Source organism: Miniopterus schreibersii, assembly GCF_964146895.1.
Source record: "Miniopterus schreibersii genome assembly, chromosome: 6".
NCBI classification, from domain to species: domain Eukaryota; kingdom Metazoa; phylum Chordata; class Mammalia; order Chiroptera; family Miniopteridae; genus Miniopterus; species Miniopterus schreibersii.
This window is the reverse complement of record NC_138107.1, coordinates 64,609,768-64,632,566: the sequence shown is the minus strand read 5'-3', so window position 1 is coordinate 64,632,566 and position 22,799 is coordinate 64,609,768. Positions and strand designations below refer to the sequence as shown.

The following is a 22,799-nucleotide window of genomic DNA, read 5'->3' as shown; positions in this document are numbered from 1 at the left end:
GGCTTATTTTGCTTAGCATAATACTCTCCAGGTCCATCCATGCCTTGGCAAAGGGTAAGAGTTCCTCCTTTTTTACAGCCCCATAATATTCCATGATGTAAATGACCACAGTTTTTTTACCTGCTCATGGGCACTTGGGCTGTTTCCAGATCTTAGCTATTGTAAATTGCACTGCTAGGAACATAAGGGTGCATATGTTCTTTCTGACTGGTGTCTTACGATCCTCAGGGTATATTCCCAGAAGTAGGACTGCTGGGTGAAAAGGCAGTTCCTTTTTTAACTTTTGGAGGAAACTCCATGCTGTTTTCCAGAGTGGCTGCACCAGTCCGCATTCCCAGAATATTTTTAAGAACATTAATATATATTAAAAATAATCAGCATGATGAAAAGGGTCGTGTAATTCCAATTAAAAATAAACTGCAACAATGAACAATTCTGAAATTCGCGATTTTATTTTACACATAGAAATGAGTGAGTAATGTGTGCAATGTCTTTGGAAGTCTCTAAAGAGACAATTTAACAACCCATTCTCAGCCTTCACTCACATGCGCGCACACCCCCCCCCCCACAAACCGTTTCAATGATCGGGTGGCGATGGGTTTGCCAGCTACGTAATTATTAATGATTTCCAAAAGACAATTCTCGGGGTTAGCACAAGTGAAAGCTACAGGATGATAAAGTGACTGAGGGAAGGGGCAGTAAAGACGCAGGTAATGATGCTGAAGCAAGTTGCTGGGGACAAAGGAGAAATAGGAAAGCAGCTTGGTGTTGTTTTAAAATCTACAGCCGTCTCTTTCTTCACTCTAGAGGGAAAGTGTTTCCCTTCTCTTCAAGGCCAGCGGCTCCCGCTGCGCCCTCCTTGGTCATCCCCGCGCTGTCCTGTGGCATCCCCCTGCCCCGCATTGTTGGCTTTGTTCCTCATTTTGGAAATATTATTCTCAGCTTCAAAATTACTTTTTTGGATCCCTGTCACTCTAATTTTCTCTCCTCCTCAGGCTAATCGGCCTTCTGAATGCTGGCGTCCCAGTGGCGCCCCACTCCCATGAGGGTGAGGCCTCTGAGCCCCGGGCCCCGGGGTCCTTGCCGATGCTGATGCTCCCCCAGCCACAGGGCCCTTGCCGATGCTGAGGCTCCCCCTGCCACAGGGCCCTTGCCGATGCTGAGGCTCCCCCGGCCACAGGGCCCTTGCTGATGCTGATGCTCCCCCAGCCACAGGGCCCTTGCTGATGCTGAGGCTCCCCCTGCCACAGGGCCCTTGCCGATGCTGAGGCTCCCCCTGCCACAGGGCCCTTGCCGATGCTGAGGCTCCCCCTGCCACAGGGCCCTTGCCGATGCTGAGGCTCCCCCTGCCACAGGGCCCTTGCCGATGCTGAGGCTCCCCCGGCCACAGGGCCCTTGCCGATGCTGAGGCTCCCCCGGCCACAGGGCCCTTGCTGATGCTGATGCTCCCCCGGCTCCGCCGCCCCAGCCCCGCGTCCCTGGGTTTCCCAGTTGCATTTACCGCCTTGTCTCTTCTCTCAGTCTCTCCACTTTGGGGCTTTCATGCCAACATATCTCCTGGTTCTCCTCATATTCTCTGACATTTCTTTCCTACTTCTTTCCATTTTTTGTTTTGTTTGTGTGTGTTTTCCCTTTTCTGCACCTTGATTATTGATGTTCCCAGATTCCATTTGGAATCCTCTGAATTTCTCATTTATCGCCTCTCTTTGTGAGACATGTCCACTCTCAAGGTTGGAACTCTGCCCCCAGCTCTATGTTGTCATTTCAGGACTTCAGGAAAAGGGTTTTTCCAGAAATGTTCAGCCTTGTGTGTTCAAATGTCTAATAAACACCTTCAAATGCAACCTTTCTTAACCTGAACTCCTCACTTCCTCTCCTGCCTGCATCTCATCATCACTGATGACACCTCAATCTCCCGCCTCACTGGAAATCTGGGGTGATGGATCTTTATCTCCTTCACTTGATATTCAAAGAGTCTTCAAGTTCTGCTAATTTTATCCTCTAAATAATTCTTGCATATATTTCCTCCTATTCATAACCATGATTTTCATCTTCATTCAAATCTTCATGATTTTATGTTTGACCTCTATAACAATCCCACCACTGTCCTCATCTCTTTATTTTTATTTTACTAATATTCATCTTACCAGAACCCCCACCCAAGTAAAAGTAAATTATAAAAATCATAAAACTGAATAAACCACTTTTAAATTAAAACTCTCTTTTCCCCAACTGTCCATAAAATTAAGTCCAAGCTTGTTAAAACAATGTCAGAGTCTCCCAAGGTCTGGTTTTCTTGTATCCCTTTCAAACTTCATCTTTAGACATTCCCTGTTTTGTATGGTATAATAATACCATATTCTTTAAAATTTAAAATATACTAGAAATAAAATTCAGGGAAGATGGTAGCAGGAAGGAATGGCCTTGTGAATAAATTAGAGTTAGCATCATCTGAGAAGTGATGAGAAGCCTCTCTTTCCTGTCTCTATAATATGTGTCCAAGGACCTAATAGATTTAAGACTTTTTCTTCCATAGTTAGTGATTTAGTGCATTGTTCCAATCGTTGACATCTCTAAGCGATAACCCTTTTGTAGGTAACATCACATTCCTTAGAAATAACAGTTTTTCATGATAAGGCTTTAGGTCTACATCCCATAAGTAATGTATATGCCATATGGGCAATGTTTTCGACTGCACAGTAGTTCCTTATCGCTCCTCCCTTCTTCTCTGGGATTCTGACACAGCCCCCCTCCAGGTAAGCCTCACTGCCCAGATACAAGCCCCTTCTGCTATCTGCATACATGAAGCAGTGCTCAGGGGCAAGGACGGAGAGAGGATCGTATGGGAGAGTCGGGTCCCAAGGGAAACTGAGGGGGAAATAGTGAAATTAAAGCCTCTGTCTATAGAAAACCAACGTCTCCATCTCACTGTTCAGCTCAGGACTGTCCCTAGCCCAGGCACTACTTTTTAAGAATGCAGACTGCTTTGTTTCTTCATATTAGTTGGGATCCCTGCAGGAGAGCAATACACACCTACTTTTCCTTCTTCTTCTTAAAGTAAATCCCTCCAAATGTAGAGCAAAGAAAATTTCTTCTCTCAGCATCAAAGAAGGTTTCAGGGACCCTGTGGTATTGAAAGAAACATTGATTAAGGTCTTCTTTTGATTCCAAGCAGATAGAAAATCCACTTAGATGAGCTGTTTATTCCTAACAGTTACTCTCCGTAGATTTGGCCTTGATGAATTTTGCATCAGAATCAAAAATGAAAGAATCATCATTTTATGCAAAATGTCTTCTTTTCTGTATAAACATTTGGCATTTTCGGTGACCTTCCTGAGTAACAAAAAACAGCACTTTAGGTGATTAGCTTCTTCTACTTAATATGAGTGCAAGGAATTATGAACCTGTCATTAAAAAAACAAACCTTGGTGTTTATGAATGTCACATTCTAGTCATTTTCTGAAAGACATTTACTCTTCAAAGCATTAAAATAAAACAATTGAAAAATGTATATTTTGTGCACAATATTCAAAATGATTTTATAAATAGAAGCATTATGAATAAAACTATATACCCACAATCTATTATAAATACAAATATTCAATGTTTTATTTCCACATTGATTTGAGAGAGAGCATTAGTAGAAGAGACTAATACACCACACATCTTACTAGCTCCTTAAAACATATGTAATAAAATCTAACTCCTTAGTTTGGAATTTAAGGCCTTCTGCAGTTGGCCCCATTTTCTATTTTAGATTATTTCATATCTTCTCTGTGGAAACCCTCTGCTTCAGCTAAACTTGTGTACTTTTCTCCAGGTACACCTAAGGCTTTTCTGCTCCTTTGCCTTTCTTCACATCTTATTGGCTACAAAATCACTAACACCGATGGGGGTGCATATCTCTGTTTGAATTGTTTGGGGTTGCTTCACCTTATGTTTATTGACGCATTATTTCCAATAGCCAAGTCACGGAAGCAACTCAAGTGCCCATCAGTAGATGAGTGGGTAAAAAACTGTGGTACATATATACAATAAAATGTTACTTGGCCATAAAAAAAAATGAAATGTTACCATTTGCTACAGCATGGATGGACTTAGAGGGTATTAGGCTAATTGAAATAAGTCAGACAGAAAGACAAATACCATATGATTTCACTTATATGTGGAATCTAAAGAACAAAATAAATGAACAAACAAAACAGAAACAAGACCCGTAGAGAGAGAATATTTTGATGGTTGCCAGAGTAGAGGGGTGTTAGGGGGATGAGTGAAAAAGGTAGAAAGATTAGGAAGTACAGATTGGCAGTTATGAAATAGTCACAGGGATATAAAGCACAGAATAGAGAATATAGTCAATAATATTGTAATAACTATATACGGTGCCAGGTGGGTACTTGATATATCAGAGATCAGTTTGTAAATTATATGATTGTCTAACCACTATGCTGTACACTGAAACTAACATAAAATAATATTGAATGTAAAAAAAATAAATAAAATACAGGTTGCAGCTATGAAAATACACAACAAAACTTATCTTTCATAACTCAGAATATTTATTATCAAACATTTCATTTGTCAATTAATAATACATTTAATCACCAAGCAAATATATATACTGATCACTTGCTATGTCAGAAACAGTGGTAGGTGATATGAAAAATGTAAACAATACATTTCTAAATATCCCTAGGCCAAATAAAATATGAGTGGAAATTTGGAAATATGTTGAACTAATACTTGATGAAAACATTACATTGAAACTTGGGGTTTAACTAAACAATGTTTAGAGTAAAATTTATACTCTTTAAAAATATTCATTAGAAAAAAAAAGAGCTATCCCGGCCGGGCGTGGCTCAGCGGTTGAACATCGAACCCTGACCTAGGATCCAGGCGATCGGGGTTCGATTCCCAGTCAGGGCACATGCCCGGGTTGTGGGCTTGATCAATGACTCTCTCATCATTGATGTTTCTCTCTCTCTCTCTCTCCCTCTCCTTTCCTCTCTCTGAAATCAATAAAGATATATTTTTTAAAAAAAGAAAAAAAAAGACTTAAAATTCAAGTATCTAGGAAGCCAATAAATTTTTAAATATACAGAACATAAAGCCCAAAGAAAGTAGAAGGAAGAGAAATTGAAAATTTAAGAGAAGAAGCTAATTAAATAAAAATTAAATTGTACAATAAAGAAATCAAAATAAAAATTAGATTCTTTAGAAAAACTAGTAAAATTGATAGGCCTTTACAAAAATGTATTAAGAAAAATGGGGAGAAGGCACAAAATATCAATATCAGAAAATAAAAGGGTATAATTACAGATCTTACAGGTAATAAACAATAAAAACACTTTCTAATAAATTTGAAAATTCTAATTAAATTTATATTTTGAATCCATAATTATAATTCTTCCCTGAGGAAAAATGGCTTCAGTGGTGAATTTTTTCAAACATTTAAGGAAAAATTACCAATCTGCACCAAACCTTCCAGATGTAGAAAATGAGAAACATTTGTTCATTTTAACCTTAATATCAAAACCTTACAGGGGCTGAAAAAGAAAAAAAATATAAAGGCTAACTTGTGAGCATGAAGACATAGACCTGAGTAGATCAATTCTGACAATATATATGAAAGATAAAATGCAACCAAGTTGATTTTATTTCAGCAGTGCAACTTTTAAGAAAGTAATCTATGTAATTAACCACAATTATAGAATAATGGGAATAAATAAATGTATCATAGCAGATACATTTGATATAATTCATCACTAGAGTAGAAAGAAGTTTCCTTTACCATGTTAAGATATTTACAAAAACCATTAACAAATATCATACTTAATGGAGAAAAGTGGAAAGCTTTCCTCCTTAGAATTAGAGCAGGATGAAGATGTGTCTCTCAGCACCTGTTACACACTGTACTGGCCTTTGCAGCAGTGGGGTAAGGTGAGAAGAAATAATAGGCACAAGAATAGAAAAGTGAGACTAAAACTCATTACACATGAAATTATCTACTTGAAAAATTCAAAAGAATGTACAGATGAACTATTATAACTAATGAGTGAATTTAACAAGTTTTCTGTAAAAAGTAACTCTCTTTCTTTCTCTCTCTGGTTCTTCTCATTAACTTTTTGAAAAGATCATGGCCACTTACCCTGTAGACATTTTTTATTGTTATGATTGATTCTTCAGAATACTAGTTAATATGTTTTCTATATCCTGTGTTTGATTACAAAAGCTAAATCTTTGGTTTAACTGGATTCCAGTTGTTTTGTTAAGAATATTCAGAAGTTAAACTATATATACAATGGTTCACATCGTTAGGAAGCACAGAATGTCTGGACGTCCTATTATGAACGAATGGTTCCAGGTTTCATCAATGGATTAGGTTGGTGACAACCACAGTCCTTCCTTTCAAAGTTGCATTTTCCCCCTTGCAACTCTGTGTTGCTACTTGGCTGTAATGACGCTATTCAGTTCCCCACTCATCTTCCATCTAAGAGTTGTTAGCATCCTCTGAAGATCTTTACTTGAATCAATTATTTCAGTGGGGTGCACTGATTTTGTGTGACTCGGTTTTACTATTTTGATATATAAATAGGTGAGCAGTGAACACTCCACTGAGACCAGTAAGTCACAGAGAAAGTGTAGTTCAGAGGAAACAGCACCTAGATGATAATCTTATTTCTCTTGGTTACTTGTAATTTGAGCGACTTCATGTAATATTTAAATAAATCTCAAGTACAACTACGCTGTCTTTTCAGTTGATTAAGCTGTATTAAGCTTGAATTGAAAGGAACATTTAGTTGACATTGTCAAGATACTGACTCCAGCAGTGAGCTGGAATGTAAGTTGATTAATCATTGTCCTGTCAAGTAGAATTCTTTGTAGAACATGTTTATCAAAGCAGAGGATAAAAGAATAAAGTAGAAAATAGTGTGGAATAACTAGTCAGAAAAAGGCAAGTGATTTTTTTTCTCTATAAGATTCTGTAAGATTAGATTTAACGTGGCTTTCCATTGGATTGTTGAGAAATAAGAAATGTTTAAAAAGCTTTTAAAAATAGCTTGTTTAGGAGAAATATCTGGCACTTAATACGTTAAAGTGCTTCTTTAGAGCAGAAGTAGCATTTCTCTCAGCAACTTTTATTTAAAGCTTATCTCTGCTTTGCAGCTGTACCTGGAAAGAAAGAAGAGAAACCAACCAAGACAGTGGAGCAAGGTAAAAAAAAATGAAGGAGGTTGACATTATCTTCTTTAGAAAGACAAGAACGTGAGGAGGAAAGCCCTGGACCAGACAGGAGGACAATAAGCTTGGAATCTGTTGCTCCCTGTCACTGTCCTTGCATGGTCTTCTGTGCCGGGGGAATGTCAGGCAGCGACCTGGGTTTTGTTCTTTGTGTAACTGAACTTTGAATATAAGTTCAGAACAGGAAAGCTCCGCAGGCTGCTTCATTACATCAGGAAAATGCTGAAGATTGTTGACAGTAAGGAAATGATCCTCCGGGGCAACTGGTAGACATTTTTCAGTTTGATTTGTGGTTTTAACAACACCTGACCAAAAATAGCTCAAAGAATAAAGATGAAACAATTCCATCTATGCAAAAACAATTTTTATCACTTACAAAAATATGTAAAAGTTAAAATGGTAAAAAAAAATCAACAAAAGTAAGTCATTTGAGTTTCTATTATGACTTCAGCAATTGATTTTCCCAAGAGGTCTGAAATTTTAATTTTATATACCATAATGCTATAAATAATGCATTTTTATTTTTATTCATGCAGCTATATAATATATATATATACACATATATATATCTCACTCCAGAATATGCTTGAGAGAAATACTACAACACAGTGGAGTTAAAACATTTAAAATGATGTTAGGTCTTCTGTTAGAGATCAGGCTGCTAATAATTTTAATTGTTGCCCCTCACTCTTTGGCATTTTATGTATTATAATATAATATTATTTATTATAATAAAAAAATCAGAACTAGCAATAATTTTGTTAACAATAAATTCAAAATAATTTCTCTTAAATTTGAGATGTAATTAAGTTTCTAATATCAGAAATATAGGATTTTATATATAATTATATTCAAATACCCTTCAATTCCTCACATTTTAGATAAGTAAACTAAGGTTAAGGATTCAGTTAAGACAACTAGTCAAGGATTTATTTCTTTGGGCTTTTCTAAATAAAAATCACATTATAACCACATTTTAAAAGTTTTCTAATTCCTTTTGGCTTCTGGGGACTATCTGGAATGTTAGAATGCAACAGAATGTTTCTGTCAACTTCTTTTTGAAGTGGGGATTTTAATCTCTGAAATATAAAGTAGAGGAGCACCAGTACTGGTTCCTAATTTCAGCTTGTTTCCTTAGGCAAGGTTCTCAGCCTAAATCTCTCCTTTAAAAACAAAGTTAATTATATCTGACCTGCTTATCTCAAGACATAGAGCCCAAACAAGAAAGCATATGTAAAAGGATATGAAAAATTATAAATTTTTAGATAAACCTACAGTATTTATTTAAGCATCTTTTTCTTATAATATCAGCTTTAATATAGGTGAGATCAACTATCAAATTGCATTCATTAAGCTTCATATATTTCTCCTGTGTAGTGTAAAGGCTTTGATTACTTATCTTTTATGGCTTTTACAGATTTATTTGATAGCCACAGCATATTAAGAGAAGATTGACTAGAATGTAAAATGACTACACTAATAATGGCACCTAAGAGATAACTGATTATTAACACAGACTGTTTATCTCTTCTTACCTTCAAGCTAGTGTCAGTTCATTAATTCTGTCATGTTTCCTCAAGTTGACAGGAGACGGAATGTTCGTAGAGATGTGAACTTACTCCACGTGATTTTGTAATTTGTGTTTTTCGATAACAATACCTTTTATCTTATGAAGACTGTAAGCTCATGGCTTATGTGAAAAATCTAAGAGGTTATTTCAATGGCTTTTTTTATATTGACTTAGTAAATCATTTCAGTTTTAAATATTGTAAATCAATGGCCTCATACTTTTCAACTATAAAACTCCATGAGAAGTAGAGTATTTGAATAACTTACATACTTTGTGATGGTATATCTATAACTAGTAAATGATATAAAATGTGTATTTTGTGATTTTAATAAAGCAGAGAGCTTATGTGAGAATAAATCAATGACATTCTCTAGATTTCATCATAGAATCCTCATATTTATTCATAAGATAATGCATTCAGACTGTCCTGTACTTTTCTTCCTTATGTAGTCTTCAGTTTTCTTCCTAAATATGCATAATCTCAAACTAGTTCACAATGCATTGAAGTGTTACTCATTTTATAAAAAGTTATTTCCATTCATTTAAGTTTGAACTTATGGACTTGTACAAGGGAAACAACTTTATAATTTTCATAATTTTTATGGATGTCAGATACTCTTTGGGATCTATGTAAAATTGTGTATGTTGAACTTACGGACGGGGTCTGTATTATAATTGGGAAAACTTGGGAAATATTGATTAAACTTTATAGGAAATGCAGATAGTGAAAGGTGGAACAAACTTTATGTTAATGTAACTTAGCTAACTAGACATTATATTATATAACAAGTAGAAATTTGATTAATCTAACTTCTGCAAAAGTCCAAAAATATAACACTGTTTTCTCTCTAACTAATGATGAATCCTGTGCATTTTAGTTCCTCTTCTCATAAAGATCATAAATTGAATATTAAGAAGCTCTATAAATTCCTTCGCCTTAGCGGTGCATGTGCACGCATGCACACACATACTCACACGCACACAACATTGGCTATTCTTGTTTAGAAAGCAGTTGCCTTGAAGCATCAGGAGAAAGAAATGTTTTCCACAATAGATGTTACTATCCTTATAGGGGGAAGTGAGGACTGGCAAAGACAAAACTTTCAACACCTGGGACTGTATGCGGGTTCATCTTTATTATTTGCACAGTATGTCTAGAAAGCGTACATCACCTTTCATTAAGCTTAGTTTATTCATTTGTTGATATTTAGTTTCTCATATTTAGTGCACATTTCCCTCCTTGATATTCCTGTATGAAATCAACCTGCCCTCCTAAATCTCATTTTCCTCTCTCTTTCAATCTCACTTTTTGTGAGAAAAAAAATCTTTAATAATATTTGCTAGTTACTAGCCAGAGGAGCAGTCAGTCACTCTAAGGATGCATCCAGTGGCTTGCGACTTACTGGGGCAAGGAAGGAGATCAATGAGACAATTAAGTTTAAAGATTGGAGTCCCAGAATCTCCTTGTTTTTAATATTTTTCTCTCAAAGTGACTTAAGTTCAATAGTGAAAAGGTGAAGTAAACAGTAATAAATTAAATCACTCTCAAATCATCTTTCATTTTCTTTCATTCATACCTGTGTATGACATCACTTAAGGTCTTCTTTGAGAGGCTGTACTAAGAGCTTATAACAATGCTGGCATACAGTAAATGTTTAATAAATATTTGTGTGGTGGGTGAAAACATAGAGGAATTGTTGAAGAAAGAAATATTAGGTAATCCAGACTTCAGTGAACTGTGCCTCTATAAATACTGTGCAATTAAGAGAATATTTTAGTAAATCAAAATGTGATTTCTAATAGTAAAAGTTTCTAAATATATCAGAAACCAGAAGATAAATTATTAAATCTTTCGACTACTCCCATTTGAAAGTGGAAATATTAGAGGAAAATTAATAAATATGCATTTATTAATTAACTACATTATTAATGTTATGACCTTTGTAGATAGTGATCTTACATAAGCAAAACTGCAAGTCATCATCTGGTTAAAGATATTGAAAATCTTAAATTTTAGTAATCACAACTATTGTAAACTATTTTTTAAAATGTATAGTGGAAGAAAAGATAAGGCAATTGCCCAATGAGGACAGTGTATCAGTCTAAATATAGAAACGTTATCCTTGTTTTCTCTCTTCTACAATTATGAAGCTGAACTATATTATCTTACTTTTTCAAATGCCAAAGTTATCTATTCAGCAAAATTTTCAAGTAGTATGTTCCTTATGTCAGAATACAGAAGCTTTTGCCTCTTAAAGGGAAAGCTGGTCTAGAAGGGCTTTTATTTCTGAGATGCTTGGGAAAAACACACTTTCTAAGCTTGATAACTTATTGATACTTAATTATCCCAAAATTAAACTGAAAGTTTCAGTATAGAAATATTAACTATAGTTTTCGTGGTTAAAAAATCACTTCAGAATACAATTAAGTAGAAACATGACAAAATATTTATAAAAAAAATATTAAAGAGACTTGAGTGCCTATTAACTATCCCCAAATAAATTTGAACAAATTAGCAAGTATTCATAAAGGGTAAAACTGGAGAATGTGGATCATAAATGTATCAAATGCAGTTTATTTCCTGTAATAAAAACATTAATTTTTGCCTAAATTAAGAAATGTTTCTAAATTCATAAATTGCTAATTTGTGTCCACCTGAAGAGTTTGTCTTTCTTTGTCTCTGATGCTATTTTGTAAACAGTGGTACCCTATAGAATTGTATTAGTGTTTTAAATTGTCACACCACCAGGGGAAGCTCAAATACTATTATATGATTTGTAAATTTGTTCTCATGCACCTTTTCAGATTCTTCTGTTCTTTGTATCTGCACTGGTTTATGTAGAGTCTGTGATGTGTACTATTGCAGTTTTAGCTCATCCTTTCAAGTGACTGTTAATAATATCGAAGAGTAATGATTTCCCTGAGAGATATTTATTTAAATGATGAGTGTTTATATTTCATAGTGTGTTGACATTATTTAAAAAAGAAAAGCAATTTTACAATTAAGTAAAACTGAACATTTACTTAATACAGTTTGTATTAAATTATTTGCTTAATATGTGATTATAAAATAACCTATTTGCTCATGTGCACTAGGTCATGCTGTTGACTCTCAATAAATGTTAAATGATAATAACAGTTTACTATTGATTCCTGTGAATTCCAAACTTCTTCACAATAGTTTGCACTTCAGTTGTTTAATATTTATTGAGCGCCCACAACAGACTAGGCGCTGGGGAATGGGTGTGAAGAGCATGGAGTGGGCTTCAGAGAGAAGATGTTACAGATGGAGCCCCTGCAACACGTGTGAAAATGAGTGGACTCTGCTTGTTTATATATTGTATATATTTTCAAGAGAACCTTCGCAGTTCTCCACTGTCTCACTTGCTCACATAACACATTCCACTTCTTCTTACTCTTATTTATTTAAAACTTTAGAATGTTCTCACAGTTGCTTTATCTTGTGCATGGGAAATTTCTTTCTAGTCCCTTCTTTCTCACCATGTTTCTCCCCACTCCCCTCATCCTAAGAGAAAAATAATTCTAAATCCCATCTATCAGAGCAGAGCAACATGGTCAAAAGAAGTCTGTATTGTTGCATTGGCCTGCAGGGTGCCCCCTCTTTGCCATGCAACATTTGGTTCATGTGAGTCAAACATTTATTAGTAAGAACGTCATTCAATGCTAAAGAGAATTTCAGCTCAGTAAAGGAGCCATGTGTGCCAATGATAACAATAAGCTTTGGAAGTGATGCAATGAGACATAGTCATGGCTGGACCGTTATCCAAAAGTTAACGGTTCTTCGTTATTAATGATCCATGTTCTCTAATAAGCTAATGTGTAATTAGATCACTCTGATTTTATGCAAAATATCCTATAGGCAAATACAGGTCCAAATTCTTGTTTCCATAAAAATATTCTGCTTTTCAATTATCATGAAAATGAACTACTCCTCTTTCTAATGTGACCTCTTTTTCTTTCTTTTCTTAGAGGCTCTGGAAATTTATGGAAAAAAAAAAAAAAGCACATTAAACCTATAGGATCACCCCAGGAACCATTCTTACCACTACCTTTACTTACTAGCTCTCAGGTCCGAGGAACTGGTCGGCAGATGGACTAAATTAAGCTTCCTTATACTTCCAGAACCGACAGCATGCCTGGGAGCAATGCGTCACCCCTACTTTGTAGGCATTCTACCCCTTCTATGAGTCATTGAAATCGCTTCTTAATGTACCCATCTTTAAGGTTCTTAAAAGCAACAAACTTTTTTTTTTTTTTGCATCAAATGCATGTTTTGCTTCACCTATCTTATAATTCTTAAACTTTGTCTTGATTTAACTTCCAAACAATCTTTACGTAAAGTTAATAGAATGGAATCATAAATCATTTCTTAAGGCTCAGTCAAATCTAATTGTAAATATGAAGAAAGTTGTCTTGGGATCTCTGAAGTTAATGACAATGAACTTCCGATTTCTTTGGCAATACTTTATATAAATTAATAACTTTTAAACAATGAAAAATGTATTCTTGACTATTGTCTGCATCTTAATGTTAGGTTGATGGCTCTTTAACAAATACTTAAATCTGTACTAGGCCGTTTTCATTCTCTTCATAATGAAAATTCTTTTACAAATCTTACTTTTCTTTCTATAAAATTTTGATCACCATCACCAGAATTTGGAATGTAAATATAATTTTCAATTAGATATTTGAAGATTCAAATTTTATTCTTTAGAGAAAAAGAATCAACTATACACTACATAATATAAAAACCTGTGGAAATGCATTTCAGTGTTTACCATCTAACACACCAAGAAAATGCCTCCTCACAAGTTCAGGAGCCTTAAGGTGTTAATTATGGCTCTATTTTTCTATATTACTCACTTTCACTCCTGCTATTATCCTGAAGTCACATTTGGGTTTGTTCTCTTTTATCCCTTAGAAATTTATGTTACAGAGCTGAGTAGCTAGAACAAAGATTGTTTTTCAAGAAATTTTTTTATTGACATTTTCCTTTCATTTTCTACTAAGGGCCTGTTTAAGAAAGAAAATTTGGCATCCACTCTATTGAATAAAATTACTTAAAATCAACTATGATGTGATATTCTGGAACAAATTCACAAAGTTTAAGCTTCATTCTCTAGAAATCAAATTACAGAAAGCATATGAAATCACCAGCCCTACACAAAAATGCACTGTTGCTTTCTTATCATTGTAAATAAAATTACAAAATTTAGGTCAAATAATTTCAGGAATGAACATGAAAATTTTATCAGCATTATACAAAAAGTTTATTCATACTTTAGTGACTATTACTGCCCCCAGTTTTTCATAGAATGTTGTATTATATGCTAATTGAAAGCAATTTTTAAAAAACTAAAAATTCAATTCATATCTTTCCTTAGAATTATGACATGGCAACATGTAAATTAAAGATCACTTCATCATTATAATTTGCAAAGTCTGGATTTAATTTCAGTTGATTTTTATGTGAGAAAGAGATACGGGGTCAGACAACCCATAAAAAGCATCTATATTCTCATTAAGGGTCTTGGCAATGAAAATCTCAGTGAACAATTTTTAACTTGGAGTTTGCATTTGTATTGTTGGTCCTTGAAAATGAAATAACTGATGAAAGCCAATGATGATTAGAAATATTAACCTGCTTAAACTATAGAGTATAGAGCTTTTTCAAAATAAAACTTATGTCATGGTCTAGCCCTTCCAGGAATTTAGTCTGTGATGTTAGGCTCCTTACGTGCCTTGTAAAGCCTCTTTTATAAGCCAAGATTATTTGACCAAGCAATCTCTAGAGGACTTTCCAAATATTATTGTCTAATTCTCATTTGTAAGAAATGCCTCCCATGCCTTTGACATTTCTACTTTGCCCCAAATGCCAAAGAATAGACTTATTTTTCTGATTGTAAGTACAACCCATACAAAAATACAAGCAGGAAAGTCAGATTCAGATTCTAAAGTAAAAAAATATTTTAAAATATTATATAAATCTACTTAATAAAATATATTTGAAGTATTTACTTAAATTTTAAAATATAAATTCTAATTACATTTAAATTTCAAAAAGCACACCTGTAGAACAAAGCATACAAAATATTGGATGTTCATTTAAAAGACATGAAGATTCTCTAAATATTAATTTAGTTATAAGAATTAGTAATAATGGCACACAGTATATAGAACTTATGCCCATGACACCCACACAAAAAGGAACTATAAAAAATAAAACAAAATATTGTTTTTGGAGGCAGGAGAATGTGACAACACAACTGTGGGTGATGGGTGGTTTGAATTTTGTACTATTTCCAAACAAAATGACAGTGACTTTCTATGTATTGTCAGTCCATTCAGTATGTATCATATTCTCTTAAGAGCAAAATTTTCTTAATAAATTAACACAATGGCAGAAAAAGTGTTTACCTTTAGAATCTAAGACTAGTTGTCACTAGAAGCATATAAAATTAAAAATTTAGGCCCTGACTGGTGTGGCTCAGTTGGTCCCGGGTTCAATTCCTGGTCAGGAAACATTCCCAGGTTGCAGGTTTGATCCCCCACCGGGGTGCACACAAGAGGTAACGGCTGGATGTTTCTCTCTCACATTGCTGTTTCTCTCTTCCTCTCTCTCTCTCTCTTTCCCACCCCCCTCTTTCTCTTTCCCTCTCCCTTCCTCTTTCCTCTAAAATCAATTTTTTAAAAAAATTTAAAAGGGTACTTCAGGCTCCTTCACCACCAATCCTCAGTGTGATTTTACAGCCTTGGCTCAGTACTTCTCTCCCACTTTGTATATCCAGCCATCCAGTCACATGAATTTCACACTCCATGGTTTGCTTATATAGTTCCTTATATTGGAGATGTCTTTTCAGTTCTTCTTTGATGGCAAATTTTATAGCCATTTTCTGAATCCAACACAAATGCCAGTGCTTCCAGAAGGCATTTTCCCATTCCGTCAGGTCGAGTTTGTCAGTCCTTCTGATATGGTCCTGGAGTCCTGTGCATCTATTTCTATCATTGTTCTTAATCTGTCTATGTAGATGCATCCATCTTATGCAGCCCTCTTGTTTTTCCAGCTCCCAGCACAAATGAGACACTGAACATTTATTGAATAAATCAAGTTTATTTTTTAAAACAGGAGGAACAGTATCTAGTTTGTTGAATGGGCATTAGCTTTTGTTTTACTCCAGACAAAACCTTTTTGAGAGTTTCAAATTTCTTTTATATGTACTTCTCCATTAGAAAGTTTAAAGTGCTATTAGGGAGATTTCTAAAGAAGTTCACAGAAACCTAAAATATAGCAGCTCAAACAATGTATAGAAAATTATACATCCTGACCAAGTGGGATGAATTCTAACTATGCAAGCTTGGTTCAACATCGGAAAATAAATTAATGTAATCTATCACATCAACAAGTTAAAGAAGAAACACATAAAAACTATGAAAACTATGTCAGTAGATCATTTGACAAATGACAGAAGATCATTTGACAAAATCCAACACCCATTCATGATAAAATCTTTTAGCAAACTAGAAATAACAGGGGAACTTCCTCAACGTGATATAGAACATCTACAAAAAACCGACAGCTAACATTATACTTAATGAAGAGAAACTGGAAGCTTCGCTACTAAGATAAGAAATAAGGCAAGAGTGTCCCCTCTAACCACACTTATTCACCATTGTGCCAGGAGTACACACAGAACACAAGAAAAGAAAATAAAAGGTATACTGATTGGAAAGGAAGAAATAAACTGTCTTTGTTCACATATGATGTGATTGTCTATGTAGAAAATCTCAAAGAATCAAGAAAAACCTGGAGCTAATTAGTGATTATAGCAAGGTTGTAAGATACAAAGTTAATATACAAAAGTAAATTGCTATTCTGTATTCCATGAATGAAAAGTTGGAATGAACAAAGTTAAAATTATAGTACAATTTACATTAGCACCAAAAGAAAGAAATATTTAGGTATAAATCTACCAAAATATGTATATAATCTACATGAGAAAAACTACAAAGCTCTGGTCAAAGAAATAAAAGAACTAAATAATTGAGAAATGTTCCATGTTCATGGATAGGCAGATTCAAAATTAAGATGTCAGTTCTTCCCAAATTGATTTGTAGATTCAATGCAATCATAATAAAAATCCCTGTGAAAATTGGCAAACTGATATTGTGGATATCAACAAACTGATTTTAAGGGGTTTTTTTCTTTTTTCGTTTTTTAAATTTAACTTTATTGTTGAGAGTATTACAGAAATCCCCTTTTATTCCCCCATTGATCCTCTCCACCTTGCATCTGCTCTCCCTCCCAGGCCTTCTCCACACTATTGTCTGTGTCCATGGGTTATGCATATATGCATGTAAGTTCTTTGATTAATCTCTCCCCACCCACTCCCTGATTTTAAGTTTTTATGAAAAAATAGAAGACCCAAAATAGCAAAGACAATATTAAAGGAGAAAAATAAAGTCAGAAGACTGGATTTTAAGACTACAAAGCTATGGCTATCAACTCAGTGTGATATTCAAATTGAAATAGACCCACAAAATATAGTCAACATCTTTGAAAGAGGAGCAAAAGCAACCCAATGGAGAAATAATAGTCTTATCAACAAGTGATACTAAATAAGTGCACATCAACAAGCAGAAGGAAAAAATGAATCCAGACTCAGACCCTGCATTCTTCTCAAAAAATTAAGGAACCATAGACATAATTTAAACATAAAGCTCTAAAACTTCTAGAAGATAACATAAGAGAAAATGTAGATGGTCTTGGGTTTGGCAAAGACATTTTAGATACAACAATCTCACATGATTGCAGTCAGATGTAGGCCTGAGTTCTAGTCATCTAAAGCAGCCAACTTCTCGATGGCCAGGTTGGCTCACCTAGATGGCTGGAAAAGGCTACTGGCTGTTGGCTGGGAGCTCAGTTTGGGCTCTTGACTGGACTGCTTATATGAATCCTTTGCTGCACAGAGGTGTGGGTTAGAGCACCTACATGGCACCTGGCTTCCCCAGGGCTAGTGTTCCTAGAGGAGCAGGTGGGAGCTGCATGGCCTTTCCTGCTTCAGCCTAGGAAGTCACACAGTATCGCTTTCACTGCATTCTGTTGGTTACAAGTGACTCACAAAGCCGAACTGACAGACTGCCCAGCCAGGCCTCCTTAAAATGTGTCCTTCTAAAATGTGTCTTCCTTTCCACTCTGTCTCTGTTGGTCTAATTCCTTTCTGTCTTCCAAGTCCTGCCTCAGTACCACCTGCCAAAATCTTTCCTGACCCCATCATTCAGCTACTAGAGCCAGTACCTTTGTGGTTGAGTTCAGAGGGGCATCAGTTTAAATTCCAAGTCTCCTATTTAAGAGCTATATGACCTTGGGAAAGTTAATTCATTTTATGTGAAAAGCAAGAATAATGATGGGACCTAACTACCTTACAGGGTTCTTGTAAATGTTGAATGACAAGACAGTAGAGAACATTTCCTGTAACATATAGTAAAAAGACAATGTTGGCTATTATTTTTACCCTGCCTTCTCTTTTCATTTTATTTGTACCTCTATCATAATTTGCCCCTTGTGATAATAATTCATGGGCTTATTTTCTGTCTCCTGCATATTTAGTTCATTTCCGTATGGGGAACCTATCCCAGTATATATTCTGTATATTGAATATCAACTCAGAGCCGCTTTGATTTTTTAGGCCTCAGTAAACAAAACACATCAAGAAACTTGCCATTTTTATCTCTATTATTCCTTGTAACATTTTCTTTTCATGATTCTTCTTGCAGAAATTAGAAAAGAAAAATCTGAGAAGACTTCTTCAGTTCCGAAAGATAAAGGTAATAGAGTCAATAAAATAACACTAAAAATCTATTAGCAAAAATATTTGAATGGCCCATAGTACATTAGGCATTGTCTTTGCAGTTGTGGGGGCCAAAATTCTATAGATCACCCTTATACATTTGAAACTTTGTATTTATTTACCTGTCCCCTAAATACTTTCTTACAGTTCACCATGACCTAAAAAAGTGCTCAGGTTACAATTTCAAAAATGAAAAAAGAAAAAGGGAGAGAGTAAAAGGATTTTTCTTAAAGAATGAGAGCATTAAAAAAAAGAAGGGAATTAAAGATTACAAAAAGGACTTACTTTCATGTGCTCTGGTTCTTTCCTTTCTACCCATTCATAAAATACACATTTAGTGTACAGTCCTTCCAAGCGCTGGCTAGTCATTGGAAAAACAAAGATGACAAAGCTTGGAATAGGAAGGAAAACTTGGGAACTGGAGTTGTGAATTCTGCTATTATCCAAGACTCTCTTAGTCATGTTCTGTCTGCTTTAGTCTCTCAGGCTCCTTATTGCTATGAAAAGGCATGACATTCTTATTGAAATATTGAGAATTTTCTCTTCTGAATAGACTGACTTTCCTCTCTGTCCATCCAAATCTCAGGCCTCTTTCTAAGAATAATGTCCATATAAAGCATCAAGTTTTCTCAGCGTTCACTGAAACCCTCTCTTCTGAATTCATACTTATGATAATCTTATTTATTAGTTATCTATCTATCTAGTTAATTGAAATGCCACCTATTTAAGCATCAAGACCTGTGCTAGTCACCTTAAATTTTATGTGCACTAATAAGTAACACATTCAATAATTATTTTTTGTGAATCTAATATACAGTAATCAGAACACATACTCCCTAGACACTGGGAATACAAGAAAAGCATAGTCTGTGTCCTTCTGATATTTATAATATTAGTGACATAATTAATTAAAATCATAAAAATCATAGAGAAGATACACAATGTGCTATAAAAGAGTGTAATCCAAGATTCTAATTAAGTCTGGGGACTCCGAGAAGGCTTTCCTGAAGAAGTTATATTAAATTTAAGTGAAGGGGATGACAATTAGCCAGGCAAAGAGATGGGAATTGTTTGGGAGAAGTACAGAAGTGGGGCATCTGCTCTTTGCCAGGCACAATAAAATCTACACATTTTGCTTCAGCAAGTAGTTCTGGGTATCCCAATTTTTATAAATGCAAAAGCTGAGGTATAGATCAAATAAGTTACTCAGTGTTACACTGTGAAGAGGCAAAGGCAAGAATGAAAGTCAAGCCTGTTGGATTTTAAAGTCTATCTTTTAATTTTCACACAGATACTGCTTGCTCCTTAAAATAGGGTTCTTATTTTTTTTATTCTTCAAAGAACCTTTGCTTTGAGTGTAGAAATCATTACATCACTTTGAAAATTTATTTGATGTAGACACATTGGCTATGCAGTATGAAAAAATAGTCCTAGTCTTTTCACTACTGGGGTGACTCCTCTTAATTACCACAGAGGAATTTAGTTTCTTTTTCTGCAGTCATTACCTTTACTTCGGAAGAGGCTCCTTCTCGTCTTTAACTCTCATTTTATCTGACAAGTAACAAAAACATTATTCTTGATTGTGTGAAAGCTAAAGGTGTCATTGAAACATACTACCAGAAAAATTCATAACATATATATACATTTATGGTTTTCAAATCACGATTAGCAAAATATAAACCTTTCCTCCTTCCAATGTAGTATAAAATACATTTATTTTGATCTGCACTTATGTCACAAGAATATTTGGACTACATATTATTGTTCAATATAAAAGCATCTCAAAAGAAAAGGTTGGGGGCCTAAATCCAAAACTAGCTTTCAGGCAATGATGATTATCAAAACTCTAAACTGCTACTTACAAACCACTTGTGCCAAAGCCTAAACTAGTACGAAATGGCAGTAATAAAAGTGTGTCCTGGAAAACATTATTTGGGGGATTTAAACCCATACTGACCACTTCACTAAGTAGGCTCCTGTAGTTTCTATTATCGTTGTTATGCTATTAAAGCACAATTGTAGGTAATTTTCTAGTGAACACTTTTTTCTCAGTGTTAAATCCTCTACTATTTGCAAGATGTCTCTCCACAGTCACAAGAAAACCATGTATATAAAGATTTGCTGCATGTGACTATTAATTTAGAGCTATTTAAGATGCACTTCTTTTTATTCAAGCTGCATTAATGCCCTCAGATATCTTTGTTATATATAAGTTGGATGCTATTTTAGAATAATTTTATTGCCATGTTTCCTATATTTTCCAAATATCGTTTATCATTACACCTTTTTTTTAATGTGCTGGGTTACCTATAAGATATGAAGGACTTTAAAAACCTTCCCAGTGTTATTGTTTCTGAAGCAGTCTTTGAAGCCTGCTGCTGAGCTGTGGCAGACCCAGAATGCAGCAATTCCACTTGCTAAAAGGCCACTTACTGCATTGGAATCATTGTATATTTAGAGTTATTTATATTATGCAGCTAAGTGGTGCCTATGTTTTCCAGTCTCCCATAGATTGCACTTTGTGTGTATTAAGCAACGCTCCCATTCTAAAACCAGAATTATTACACAAAAATCATTTGGGACCACATTTACCTGGGACGTGATAGCCATGAGTAAGTTAGGCATTTAAAGAAACATCATTAGGTTTGTGTCTTTATTTAAAGTGGTATAGAGAAGGTCTAGGGATGATAATTTGAAAGAAAAAAGGCAAGAGAAAGACATGTCTTGCTGGCTTTTGCTGCTGGTTCAGCTACAGATTTTCCTGGACTCGGGATTGGCTTAAATCCTCTCAACACACTCACGAGGACAGAGCCCTGTTTATGTGGCCACGACCACCCAGAAACCAGACAACCCTGCTAAGTCAGTCCTGTTATTGGTTATGTTCTTTCTGGCATCCACCCCTATACTATATCACCACTTGCTTTTTACAGGTGTTCTGATGATCCAAGGTTCATCCATGGACCGAGGAACTGCAAACTAAACCCAAACAAGTCATCAAAGAGATTAAGTAATTCCTCTACTAAGAATGCGATAGTAACAACACACTTAGCTTCCTCTGGTATTAGGCTAGTAGGACGGACGCTAGAATCGTTGTCTAGATTTGACACAGGCCTATGTATGTTTGGGCCTAATCCCAGTGGATGCTCGGCAATGCTTATCTTCTTTAACATTCTGATGCTCAGGACCATGCACCTAATGATACCCCAACTTCTATTTGTCTTCCATATGCTTTTTCTTGGCCACTCCTACTAATCAAACAAAAACTAGAGCTAAGAATGGGCTATGCTGTCTGAGGACTTTGAAACTGATCCCCAGCAATCTGTATTTCACCCTAGTTCTTTACTGCCTGTATCTCTAGGGGCAGTGTAGGGAAGTGAAAAATCTGAAACCATCTCTTTATCCCTTTGTTAACGTTTTCTCCATCACAACCTCCTTGCCCAGATTATTTGAGAATTCCAATTCATATCACAGCACATTTAAATATGTTCCAGATTCTAATAATCAAGATTCATAAGCCTTTCTATAGGCTTTTAGACAAATGCAAAGAAACTGTCGTATTGGAAAAAAGCAACACACACACACAAATGTGTTCTCCAAAGCTTATTTCCTAACAAATAAGACAGGTAAGTTGAAAAAATGCTTTATAGTGACCCAAACCAATCATGTATCTACCAGGACTTTCTAATACAGAAATGCAGAATTTCTATATAACATTCTCTCCACAGTTTTTGTCAGATTTGATATCCACTCACTTGCTTGGGTAATTAGAGACTGTTCAGATCAGCCTGTGTTCGTTCTAAATCAGGTCAAAACCCTTGAAGTCATAAAGGAAACTGAGAAAGAATGAACTACAGGACAGCCAGTGCAAAAGATGACCAGCCTGGGAGCAGAAGCCATCTTTAGCAAACTTGGAAATAAAAATCACCTCTGTTTTCTGAGAACTCTTTCCAAGTTTAAGGTGCTGGGTTTATGACTTTCAAATATCGCATAAAAATATAGCTTCTTTCTTTCCCCAGAATATAAAATCCATCTTGGGGTTCTGCTCCCTAGGTCTTATATTTTATAACTATGTTCATCATATCTACTCCCCCATTTAGATAATCATGCGTAATATTGAA

At 35.2% G+C, this 22,799-nt stretch overlaps 1 protein-coding gene across 11 annotated transcripts in view; it reads left to right on the top strand.

The window, feature by feature from the left end:
- TRDN (triadin) overlaps positions 1-22,799 on the top strand; it is a 254,186-nt gene that overhangs the window by 187,548 nt on the left and 43,839 nt on the right. For all 11 annotated transcript variants that reach the window (XM_081140218.1, XM_081140226.1, XM_081140222.1 and 8 more), the window contains 2 exons: positions 7,168-7,215; positions 18,608-18,658. In XM_081140218.1, coding sequence (XP_080996344.1) covers positions 7,168-7,215; positions 18,608-18,658 — 99 coding nt within the window. The remainder of the gene's footprint in view (positions 1-7,167; positions 7,216-18,607; positions 18,659-22,799) is intronic.